We start from the raw sequence: 13,269 nt of genomic DNA on the forward strand, positions 1-13,269 counted from the left end.
CATCTCCACTAGCATATTGGGCACCTACCGACCTGGGGAGTTCATTTTTCAGTGTCCTATCTTTTTGCCTTTTCATACTGTTCCTTAGACCATTAGGAAATCTTTTATTTGGATTGGGATCATCTGCCATTGAACAACAAATTTACTCTGTGTCTAGAGGAAATGTATGAACTGTGTAATTGAGGGCAGCCACCACGTTGAGCACTGGAATCAGATTGCATGGATTAAATTCTAGTTCTGCTTAAATGTGTGACTTTGGATAAGTTAGTTGATCTTCCTGGATCTGAGTACCCTTATGGTGTGAAATGAGCATAATTTTAGTTTTGAGCATTAAACATACATAACATGCCTAGTAGGTGCTTGATGCATAGGGAGTGTTCAATAATTTTAGCATTATTATTGGCTCAAGAATGCCCAGTAAAAAGAAGTACATATTCAGGATACCTGAAACAGAAAAGGGGGGAATTTAATATAAAGTTATAGGATATTTACAACAGATTTCAAAAGTAGAAAGTATAGTTTGGGCCTCAGAGGGTATTAGAATCTGGAGGATAGAACATGATCAGGAAGGGAGATTTTTTTCCTCCATCTCTTCTTTCTCTGCAAGTCAGCCAACTGATTTGCTTCCTCACTGACAGCCACCATCCTGAGATAACTTGGGTTCATACCTTTCTTGTAACCTTATAAGATAGAGTCTTAACTAATACAGTAGGAGAGAATGGGAAGGACAGAAAGAATGCTGGTCAGTTGAAGTGGAGAGAGGCCATAGAAGTAAAACTTCTGCTTTGAAGCAGTGGATCTTCTTTTAAACGAGTAGGTAATAACTTTCCCACAGTCAGTTGTTAGTTTTCTGTGTAGTTTCCCATGCTTCTGTGCAGATTCCAGAATAGAAATAATAGGGATTTCCTGGCGGTCTAGCGGTTAAGACTCCATGCTCCCAATGCAAGGGGCACAGTTGTTCTTTGATCAGGGAACTGAAATCCCACATGCTTCACAAAATGAAACAAAAATAAAACAAATTTTTTAAAGGATAGAAATAATACATAGAAAAATATATTTTATTCATTACCTTTTTCATATATTGCTAAGTCACTTCAGTCGTGTCCGACTCTGTGTGACCCCACAGATGGCAGCCCAACGGGCTCCCCCGTCCCTGGGATTCTCCAGGCAAGAACACTGGAGTGGGTTGCCATTTCCTTCTCCAATGCATGAAAGTGAAAAGTGAAAGGGAAGTCACTCAGTCGTGTGCGACTCTTAGTGATCCATGGACTGCAGCCCATCAGGCTCCTCCATCCATGGGATTTTCCAGGCAAGAGTACTATACTACTTCGTTTGTAAGATCAAAAGATATATTTTGAATATCATTAAATATTAGTGCATAAAGAGCTTCCTTGCTTTTTTACAGCTGCATAGTATCACACTGATGATGTATTATAATTTATCTAACCAGTTTTCTGTTGTTGAACATTTAGTTTGTTTTTAAACTTTTGCTATCACAATGCAGCAATGACTAACTTTGTACATGTGTTGTTTTTCGTTGTGTGAGTATGATAAATTTATAGAAATAAAATTGTGAAGTCAAAAGTTATGTGCAATTTGATAGATACTGCCAAATTACCTTCTAGAGGTCATATCCTCTCCAGCCATGTATCAGAGATCTTGAAGCCTTGACAGATAGGTTAGATCTCCAAGTTTGCTTTTATCCTGCATCTCTTCCTAGACATTAAAGAAAAATTTGCATTGTTAGGTAAACTATCTCATTTAGTGCTTTCTAATTGGTAACAGTCAAAAGTTTCTACTTGAACTTTCAGTGTATTTTACTTCCTATGGCAATTTTTCCCCCCTTTTTTGTCATGCTGCTTGCAGGATCTTAGTTCCCCAACCAGGAATTGAACCCAGGCCCTTGGCAGTGAAATCTCGGAGTCCTAACCACTGGATGGCCAGGGAATTCCCCCCATGGCAATTTTAAAACCAGAAGAATCATTAGTAGCCTCAGTAGTAAAAACTTGGTTGTTGCTGTTCAGTCGCCAAGTCATGTCCGACTATTTGAGACCCCATGGACTGCAGCATGCCAGGAATCCCTGTCCTTCCCATCCCCCAGAGTTTGCTCAGGTTCATGTGCATTGAGTCCGAGATGCTATCTAAACATCTCATCCTCTGTCGCCCTCTTCTTTTGCTCTCAGTCTTTCCTAGCATCGGGTTCTTTTCTAATGAGTCAGCTCTTAGCATCAAGTAGCCAAAGGATTGGAGCTTCAGCTTCTCAAGAGTTTTCTCCAGCACCACAAATCCTAAAGCATCAATTATTAGGCACTCAGCTTTCTTTATGGAACAACTTTCACATTTATACATGACTACTGGAAAAACCATATCTTTGATTATATGTATCTTTGTTGGCAGAGTGATGTCTCTACTTTTTAACATGCTATCTAGGTTTGTCATAGCTTTTCTTCCAAAGAGCAAGCATCTTTTAATTTCATGGCTGCAGTTACTTTCCACAGTGATATTGGAGCCCAAGAAAATAAAATCTGTCACTGCTTCCAGTTTTTCCCCTTCTATTTTTTTCTTGAAGTGGTGAGACCAGATGACATGATCTTAGTTTTTTGAATACTGAATTTCAAGCCAGCTTTTCACTCTCTTCTTTCACTTCATCAAGAGGCTCTTTAGTTCCTCTTCACTTTCTACCATTAGAGTGGTGTCATCTCATCTATTACATAGTTTAGCAAACAGCTTTTGAAGGTTTCTTCCAGATGGCTCCAAAGTGCCCTGCATGCTATTTCACTGGGGCACGTGATGGTGGGTCTTAGAGTGGAGACTTGGCTTTCACCCGTTTTCCTGAGCTAACAGGATCTTATCCATCCAGCTATTGGCCCAACTTTGAACTATTTAAACTTCCTGTTTTCTATATATTCCTTTATAGGAACTGAAGACATAGTTCTGTACACAGTAAACATTGAAGAAATGGATGGCTGCAAATATAGAAACGATTTCAAAAATTCTCTATAGATTACAAATTTCTGACCCTATTTTCATTCCTGTAATGGGGTTGCAAAGAGTTGGATGTGACTGAGTATATACATACTAAGTACCACATATGAAGATGCTAGAGGAAAGCAATAGGTGAGCAGGTGGAGGGGTGGGGTTAAGAGATTCCTGGGTAGTTTTTCAATATTGCTCCCTATATTAGGAAAAATTTCAGTCCTCCTTTACTGTCACGCTACTATCTCATTAATAACGCTTCTGACACCAGATGTGGGGGGGGTTTACTCATACAAGTAATTCCATGACACAAGCTGGGTATCCTACAATTGAGCTCAGGGAGATAATATCTGGTGACAGCATCAGACCCCACAGGTTAAGGGCTCAGTCCCACAAGACTGCCTGCCCTCCTACCCTTCAGATGCCAACTGCAAGTCCAGGTTGCTACTTGTGCTTCTGATCAATCAGCTATAAGTCAGAGGTTCCCATAATCCTCTCCTTAAGTTTAGGTAATTTGCTAGAATGGCTCACGGAACTCAAGAAAGTACTCTTTACTGCTTTTTATAAAAGGCAATGAGAGGGGACTTCCCTGGTAGTCTAGTGGTTAAGAATCCACCATGCAATGCAGGGGACCTGGGCTCAAACCCTGGTCGGTCAACTAAGATCCGATGTGCCACAGAGCAGCTAAGTCTGTGTGGCACATAAAGAGAAGTCCGAAGATGCGACAAAGAACCTGTGTGCTGCCACAAGGACCCAGAACAGCCAAAATAAAAATTTTTAAAAGAATAAGATAAAGGATACTGATGAACCTCCAGATGGAAGAGATGCTCAGGAAAGGCGTGTGGGAAGCAGTGTGAAGCTCCCATATCCTCTGCAGGCCTGCCACTCTCCCTGGAAACTCTCCAAACCTTACTTATCTTATTGGGGTTTCCATGGAGGCTTTATCACACAGGCCTAATCCATCCTTAACTCCACTTCCAGCACCTCTCCCTTATACAGAGAATGGGGGTGGGGTTGAATTCTAAGTCTCTAATCACAATTTGGTCTTTCTGCGACCAGCTTTCATCCAGGAGCCCACCAAGAATCACCTTGCTGGGAACAAAAGCACCCCTATTACCCAGGAAATTCCAAGCACTCTGTTAGGAACCAGAATCAAACACCAAATGTTAGCATAAAAGATGCTCCTAGAACCTTTATCACTTAGGTATTTACCAGGGTCAGGAGCTGTGTGGGAAAAACGTGGGCAGAGACCAATATATACATTTTTGATCATCTCACATGCTCATATAGACAATAGCCAAAAAGAGACAGAACTTAGGTATTATATAATAAAAGTATTAGGATAAAGTTAACCATTAGAACAAAAATATAAACTCTTTTAAATACCAGAAGATATGTTTAAAAAGGACGGAGGAAGCAAATGAAATAGATCATATGGTGAGAGACCTAAATATACAAAAAGTATGTAACATAAAACCGTAAGGCAGGACTCCCCTGGTAGTACAGTGGCTAAGAACCTGCCACGCAATGCAGGGGGCATGAGTTCGATCCCTGGTGGGGGAAGATTCCACATGCCACGCAGCAACGAAGGCTGTTTTTACCCCAGAACTGCTGAGCCCACATGCCTCAGCCAGTGAAGCCTGTGCTCTTAGAGCAAATGCACCACAAGGAACGCCAATGCAGTGAGAGGCCCCCAGATGCCAATCAGAGTGGCCCCCACTTTCTGCTACTAGCGAACGCCTGCATACAGCAACACAGACTCAGTGCAACCAAAAATGAATCACTTTTTTTAAAAAGTAAGGCGGATCTAAGGCCAGACATATTGACTACATCAATAAATATATAAACAAGCTTACCTCACCTGTTAAAATGAGTTTCATATTGACCACAAAAGCGAATTCCAACACTATGCTGTATAAAAGAAATATATCTAAATTGAAGAGATTCAGGAAGCCTAAAAATAAATGACTAAAAATGTACCAGAATTTTTTCTGTAATTTAAGCGGGGGTTGCAATTGTAATTACCCAAGAAAGTAGGATTCTGACTTAAAAGGCTTAAAAGAAATAAAGAAATTTTTACCACAATTAAAAAATCAGAAGAATCATACTTAAAATGGGAGAAACAGAAACAACAAGAAGAAGAACTGTAACAAACCTTTCAGATCTAGGGAGAGAAAATGACAAGAAATTAGTACAGATACAGACAACCTAAACACCACAATAAACAAGGCATATTTGAAATATATTAAACTCTGAGACTTGATAGTAGAGAATATGGACCCCCACACATACCAACAGATGCATATAAAGGATTCACAAAAGCTTGGCATGTGTGTGCTCAGTCATGTCCGACTCTTTGTGACCCCACAGACTGTAGCCCACCAGGCTCCTCTGTCCTTGGAATTTTCCAGGCAAGAAATGCTGGAGTGGGTTGCCATTTCCTTCTGACCCAGGGATCCATGTCTCTTGAGTCTCCTACACTGGCAGATTCTTTACCACCTGTGCCACCTGGAAACATTTTTGGCCACAGAAAAAAAAAATCTCAATAAAGTCCAATTTAAATTTCCAAGTGGGAAATTTAAAAGCCTCCTGTTAACCACTTCTGGGTCAAAGGAGAAATGCAAAACAAATGGAAAATATTAATAATGAAAACAAGAATTATGGGAAATAGTTAAAACAGCTGTCAGAGAAAGATTTATACTAATAAATGAATAAAAGTTTAAAAGCAAAAATAAATGAGAAACATTATGACTCCAAAAACTAGGGGGAAAAGCAAAGCAAATCAAATAACAGCAAAAGGAAGAAATCAGTCAAAAGAAAGTCAGTGACTCCTGGGTTTGAAAACAACAACAAAAGTAGAACTAACAAATAAATCCAAAAATGTTTCTTTGAAAAAACTAAATTGACAACTTCTTAGCTGAACCACTCAAAAAACAAAGAGGGGGGAAATTTCAGCACAAATACATAAAACTAGAAAGAAAGAGACATAGAAGAGGAACTTAATAGTCTCTGTAAATATGTTTGAAAATCTACATTATGTACATAATTTTGTGTAAAATCCCAGTTTAATAGAATTGATTCATGTGGACACAAAGTAAAAACAGACCATTTAACATAAAAGAATTAGAGAAACTGATTAGACTTACCCCACGAAACAAAACAGATCCAGATAGTTTCACAGAAGATAATATTAAACTTAAAAAAATTAAATCCTTAGCTTTTCAAGCTATTTTCGAACATGGCAAAAGAGGAACATTTTCAAAATCATTTTCCAAAGTGAGTGTAATATTGATTCCCAAACCTAAATTTTGGAATCATGACAAAGGCTGAACAAAATAGATCAACTTCACTTGTTAATACTGATATAAAAATCTTAAATAAGATATTAGCAAACAGAAGCCAATAGTACATTAAAAAATTTGTATCATAAACAAGTGGGAAATACTCCATGGATGCAAAAATGGTGAGTCAAAGGAAATTCATTAATGTAGTAAATCATATTAATGGATCCAAGGTAAAAAAAAAAAATGTATACTCATCTCCAAAGATGAATTGATAAAATGAGCCTATCACAGAGAAAGACATACAAATTTCTGTTAACCATGTGAAAAATGTTCAGTATTGCTCATAATTTTAAAAACATGGAAATTAAAAGTACACGGAGATAGCACATCTTACCCATGAGACTGAATACATCCAAAACTTTGATATCATACTCTGTTGATGAGTCTGTGAGGAAACAGGCATTCTCATATGCTGAGTACGAAAATGTAAAATGTTACAGCCTACACAATGGAGACTTTGACAGTATCTAACTAGCACGATTATCAGTGCCTTTTGATTAAGCAATCCGTTTTTAGAAATCTATCCCAAAGATACTCCAACAGAAGTATGAAAAGTGTACACAATTATATACAACCTTATTTGTAATAGCTACAGACTGGAAACAACCTAACTGTCTGCCAGTAATATGGTACCTCCACAAAAAGGAGTACTATACAGTACTTTTTTACTGTAAAAAAGCAGTGGGGAAGACGCTGTTATGGAGTGATAGCCAAGAAATACTTTTAAGTGAATAAAGAAAGGTGGAGGGCATGTGAATAGTGCGCTATTGTTTATATTTAAAAGGAGATATAAAAAAAGGGCAGAGGAACCAGAGATCAAATTGCCAACATCTGTTGGATCACTGAAAAAGCGAGACAGTTTCAGAAAAACATCTACTTCTGCTTTAGTGACTACGCCAAAGCCTTTGACTGTGTGGATCACAACAAACCGTGGAAAATTCTTAAAGAGATGGGAATACCAGACCACCTGCTCTGCCTCCTGAGAAATTTGTATGCAGGTCAAGAAGCAACAGTTAGAACTGGACATGGAACAACAGACTGGTCCCAAATCCAGAAAGGAGTACATCAAGGCTGCATATTGTCACCCTGCTTTAACTTATATGCAGAGTACATCATAACAAATGCTGGACTGGATGAAGGACAAGCTGGTATCAAGACTGCCAGAGAAATATAAATAACCTTAGATGTGCAGATGATACCACATTTAGGGCAGAAAGCGAAGAGGAACTAAAGAGCCTCTTAAAGAAAGTGAAAGAGGAGAGTGAAAAAGTTGGCTTAATACTCAGCATTCAGAAAACTAAGATCATGCCATCTGGTCCCATCACTTCATGGCAAACAGATGGGGAAACAGTGGCTGACTTTATTTTTCTGGGCTCCAAAATCACTGCAGCCATGAAATTAAAAGACGTTTGCTTCTTGGAAAAGTTATGATCAACCTAGACAGCATATTAAAAAGCAGAGACATTACTTTGCCAACAAAGTCAAGGCTATGGTTTTTCCAGTGGTCATGTATGGATGTGAGAGTTGGACTATAAAGAAAGCTCAGCACCGAAGAATTGATGCTTTTGAACTGTGGTGTTGAAGGAGACTCTTGAGAGTCCCTTGGACAGCAAGGAGATCCAACCAGTCCATCCTAAAGGAAATCAGTCCTGAATATTCATTGGAAGAACTGGTGCTGAAGCTGAAACTCCAATACTTTGGCCACCTGATGGGAAGAATTACTCGTTAGAAAAGACTCTGATGCTGGGAAAAACTGAAGGCGGGAGAAGGGGACGACAGAGGATGAGATGGTTAGATGGCATCACTTACTCAATAGACATGAGTCTGAGTAATCTCCAGGAGTTGGTGATGAACAGGGAAGCCTGGTGTGCTATAGTCCGTGGGGTCACAAAGGGTCAGACATGACTGAGCTACCTGACTGAACTGAACTGATAAACATGTGTGTTACTAATAGAAAAAATAACATAGGAAAAATAAGTGGTATGATTAGAGATTACCTTTAGAGAGAGAGAGAGAAGAAATAATGCAGAAAAGACAGAAGATAAGCTTCTTTGAATATACTTTGTTTTGTACAGTTGATTTTAGATCCATGTAAATATTTTATGTGTGTGCTTAATCACTCAGTTGTGTCCGACTCTGCGACCCCATGGACATTAGCCCACTAGACTTCTCTGCCCATGGAATTCTCCAGGCAAGAATACTGGAGTGGGTAGCCTTTCCCTTCTCCAGAGGATCTTCCTAATCCAGGGATCAAACCCAGGTATCCCGCATTGCAGGCGGATTCTTTTCCAACTGAACCACCAGGGAAGCCCCTCAAATGTTACATATGAAAAATACGTAAATATTTTACAGAATTATAAAACTAAAGAAAAGTGAAAGGAAGTGAAGTCGCTCAGTCGTGTCCGATCTTTGCAAGCTCATGGACTGTAGCCTACCAGGCTTCTCTGTCCATGGGATTTTCTAGGCAAGAATACTGGAGTGGGCTGCCATTTCCTTCTCCAAGGGATCTTCCTGACCCAGGGATAGAACCCAGGTCTCCTGCATTGTAGGCAGAGGCTTTTACCATCTGAGCCACCAGGGAAGTAAATTATGTAAATATTTTACATAATTATAAAATTAAGTTAAAACATAGAGTAATTCCTACATAAAATGAATTATCATTGTGAAAACAATGTGAAAATAACAGCTTTATTTTAAAAAAAGAAGAGATAGTTGGCTAAATGCACAGCTATATAAAGGAGTTATATACTTCCTCTGCATGGTCTATATTTCATCTACTTCCATTAAACATCACAAACTTCCTATCATTTTCTTTCTTAAGATGAAGTCTCCCTCTAGTGGAGATTAGTTTTCCAGCTAGTCCCCCTACACTACAAAGGAAGAAATGTTTTGCCCATTGTCTCCAAATCCTTAAATGACGTCAGTATTAAAGTCCAGAGTCAGGGACAAAGTCAAGTTTTACAAGGAAGCTGGTGATTCACGTCAATGTACGGCAAAAATCACTACAATATTGTAAAGTAATTAGCCTCCAATTAAAATACATTAATTAATTTTAAAAAATAAATAAAAGGAAGCCGGGATGGGGTTGGGCGTGGAGTGGGGAGGAGAGACATGAGCGACTCTAAGAGCCAAGAAAATCTGGTTGTTCAACCCAGAACAGGGAAGGAACTTCAAGTTCCTGTTGGAGGATTGCCACCACCTCTGCCCAGAAAGACGTGATTAATATGTCAGGGTCACTGTGTACTCAGCGAAATAGCTCCCCCCAAGGAGTTGCTTTAGGGGAAAATCTGGGCGGGAAGTAGCGAGGAGTAGATGAAGAGAGATTCTCCTGAGCCAGATAAGGTGTGATGAGGGTGAAGTCCGGCAGCTCTCGCAGAGACCCACTGACCCTGGGGTCAGATGTGTGAAAGCCCTGCCTCCTCAGAGGCTGCTCATGGGGAAAGGTGCAGGCGCGGTCTCTTCCGGTCCCGGCAGGGGAGGAGAATCAGAGACGAGCCCACACTGACAGTGGTCTGTGGGGATACGGGGGAGGGTCCTGTGTTCTGGGCTGTCCTGGGTCTCATCTGACCTCACAGAGTGGGTACTACTCAGAGGAAAACTCCTTTAGAGTAGAAATTCTCCTAACATCTGCTCCAGTTGCTGAAAGTGTATGCCATCCTTCCCTCTCTCTGTCACATGGCGGCTTGTAGAGAATGCTCAGTGGTTGCCACCTCAGCATGTATCTCCAATCTCCATCACAGTTTTAAATGAGAATACAAAAAGAAGTGAACAGTGAGTTTAGTTTCCTAAATTCATTTTCTGGTCCTATAAAATCTAACTCCTTGCAGGAGAAGGATAAATTAAGAGTTTGGGATTAATGTGTACACACTACTATATATATATACACACACACAAACACATACACACACACACACACATATAAACAGATAATCAACAAGCACTTACTGTATAGCACAGAAACTGTACTCGGTATTCTGTAACAACATATATGGGAAAAGAATCTGAAAAAGAAGGGATATGTGTATGACTAATCATTCAGCTGTATGTCTAAAACTGACACATTATAAATCAACTATACTCCAATATAAAATAAAAACATTTAAAAAATCCACCTCTAGGTATATACCTAAGAGAAATGAAAACATAGGTCCACATACTTTATACATGAATATTCAAAGCAGCAATACTCATAATAGCTAAAAAGTAGGAACAACTCTAATGTCCAAAAACCGATGATAAAATGCAGGATAATCAACAGAATGGAATATTATTGAGTAATAAAAAGAAATGAATTCCTGCTATTATTTCTCTCATTGGGTTAACAAAGAAATGAATTATCAATACACGCTGTAACATGGATGAACCTTGAACTAAGTGAAAGAGGCCAGTCACAAAGAACCACATATTATATGATTTCATTTACATGAAACTTCCAGAATAGGCATCCCTGTATGGACAGAAAGTAGATTAACTGTTGCACAGGGCTGAGGAGGGAACTGGGGATAATGGCAAATTGGTACAAGATTTCTTTCAGGGACTATGAAAATTTTCTAAGATTTTGTGATAACAATTGTACAAGTCTGAATATGTGAAAAGTCATGAACTTAAATGAATGAATTAAATAATATTAAATGAATGAATTGTATGGTCTATGAATTATATCTCAATAAAGCTGTTAACAATAAATATATGAGTTGATAACACCCTTCCCCCAAATCTAACTCCTTAATTTAGCTCTGGGGGCCTGCTGTTTTACATATCTAGCCGGGAATACTGTCCAGGAAATAATTAGTCATTTGGATGATTATTTTAGTCCATTCCCACTTCTGTCTTTGTTCTGCCTTTACTTCCTCCCTTTAAAAGGTGAACTGAAATCCCAGAGGGAAAACGCTGACCTGACTATGTACAGTGACCCTTCCTATGTGCAAAATATAAGAAACATGTTATAAAGGGACAAAGTTCTTGATACAACAAAAAATAATGTGAAGTTTATACAATGAAATATTACTAGCCCTAAAAAAGCATGAAATCCTGACATATGCTATAACAATGAATGAACCTTGAAGACATTATGCTAAATGAAATAAGCCTGTCACAAAAAGAAAAATACTGAAAATACCGATTCCATTTATATGAGGTAGTTAATGATCAAACATCACAGAAGCAGAAAGTAGAATTCTACAGATGGGGGCTGGGAGGGCAGGTAGTGGGCATGGGGAGTTATTGTTTAATAGGTACAGAGTTTCAGTTTTGCAAGATGAAAAGAATTCTGGAAATGGATAAGGGTGATGGTCACACAACAATACGAACTGTACACTTAAAGCAGTTCATCTAAGATGATAAATTTTATATGTATTTTATAATAAGAAAATTTTTTTAAGTAATGTGTAAAGTGAACTCTACTCAAGACTGCCAAGAAATAATGAGACTAGGTACTAATGAATGATACTAGGATTAGATCTCAGGTCTAATTTTAAGTACCAGCAGGAACACACCTCTCCAGAGTTCTATGTCCCTCCTTTTCACATGCATGAATCACTCAAATGTCCTCTTCTCCAAGAACATACTGCCTCAGACCACTCCCAAATTTTATCCTCTCCTTCTTCTTTTGTCAGAAATCAGGCCAAGTCACTGATTTCCTAAAAAGTCTAGATCAAAGTTTTCACTCTCACAATTATCAAAATTTTTGAGCTATTAGAGCCAAAGTTTTTAAACTTAAGTTTTGCAAGCCCCATGTAAAGTGAGAATAATATTAGTACATTTTGTATATGTGAAAATTGAAATATAGGAAGCTTAAACAATATGTCCAAGATATACAGCCAGTAAGTTGAAGAATGCCAGCAAATTTGGAAAACTCAGCAGTGACCACAGGACTGGAAAAGGTCAGTTTCCATTCCAATCCCAAAGAAAGGAAATGCCAAAGAATGCTCAAACTACCACACAATTGCACTCATCTCACACGCTAGTAAAGTAATGCTCAAAATTCTCCAAGCCAGGCTTCAGCAATACGTGAACTGTGAACTTCCAGATGTTCAAGTGGTTTTAGAAAAGGCAGAGGAACCAGAGATCAAATTGCCAACATCCGCTGGATCATGGAAAAAGCAAGAGAGTTCCAGAAAAACATTTATTTCTGTTTATTGACTATGCCAAAGCCTTTGACTGTGTGTATCACAATAAACTGGGGAAAATTCTGAAAGAGATGGGAATAGAGACCACCTGACCCGCCTCTTGAGAACTCTGTAAATTCTTCAGTGTTCAGTCTTCTTTATGGTCCAGCTGTCACTACTACATGACCACTGGAAAAACCATAGCTTCAACGAGACAGACCTTTGTTGACAAAGTGATGTCTCTGTGTTTGTCATCGCTTTCCTGTCTCTGTGTTTGTCATCGCTTTCCTGTCTGTGTTTGTCATAGCTTTCCTTCCAGGGAGTAAGCGTCTTTTAATTTCATGGCTACAGTCATCATCTGCAGTGATTTTGGAGCCCAAGAAAGTGACTGTTTCCATTTTTTCTACATCTATTTGCCATGAAGTGATGGGTCCGGATGCTATGATCTTAGATTTTTAAATGTTGAGTTTTAAGCCAGGTTTTCACTCTCCTTTTTCACCTTCATTAAGAGGTTCTTTAGTTTCTCTTTGTTTTCTGCCAGTAGGGTGTCATCTGCATTTCTGAGGTTATTGATATTTCTCCTGGCAATCTTGATTCCAGCTTGTGATTAATCTGGCCTGGCATTTCGCATGATGTATTCTCTATGTAAATTAAAAAAAACAGAGTGGCAATATACAGCTTTGACATACTCCTTTCCTAATTTGGAACCAGTCCATTCTCCCTGTCTGGTTCTAACTGTTGCATCTTGACCTGCATACAGCTTTCTCAGGAGACAGGTCAGGTGATCTAGTATTCCCATCTCTTTAAGAATTTTCCACAGTTTGTTGTGATCCACACATTCA

General features: G+C 38.9%; 1 protein-coding gene and 1 long non-coding RNA gene across 2 annotated transcripts in view; both read right to left on the reverse strand.

The window, feature by feature from the left end:
• Positions 1–13,269, reverse strand: part of CFAP126 (cilia and flagella associated protein 126) — a 28,256-nt gene that overhangs the window by 11,908 nt on the left and 3,079 nt on the right. Inside the window, exon 2 of the mRNA XM_069546946.1 lies at positions 10,266–10,321. Coding sequence (XP_069403047.1) covers positions 10,266–10,321 — 56 coding nt within the window. The remainder of the gene's footprint in view (positions 1–10,265; positions 10,322–13,269) is intronic.
• Positions 446–4,887, reverse strand: LOC138417180 (uncharacterized). Its single transcript, XR_011248020.1, has 3 exons — positions 4,833–4,887; positions 1,619–1,716; positions 446–989 (listed from the first exon to the last, which is right to left on the reverse strand). It is a non-coding gene; the product is annotated as an uncharacterized lncRNA (long non-coding RNA).

The sequence above is a fragment of the Ovis canadensis genome, chromosome 1, assembly GCF_042477335.2.
Source record: "Ovis canadensis isolate MfBH-ARS-UI-01 breed Bighorn chromosome 1, ARS-UI_OviCan_v2, whole genome shotgun sequence".
NCBI classification, from domain to species: domain Eukaryota; kingdom Metazoa; phylum Chordata; class Mammalia; order Artiodactyla; family Bovidae; genus Ovis; species Ovis canadensis.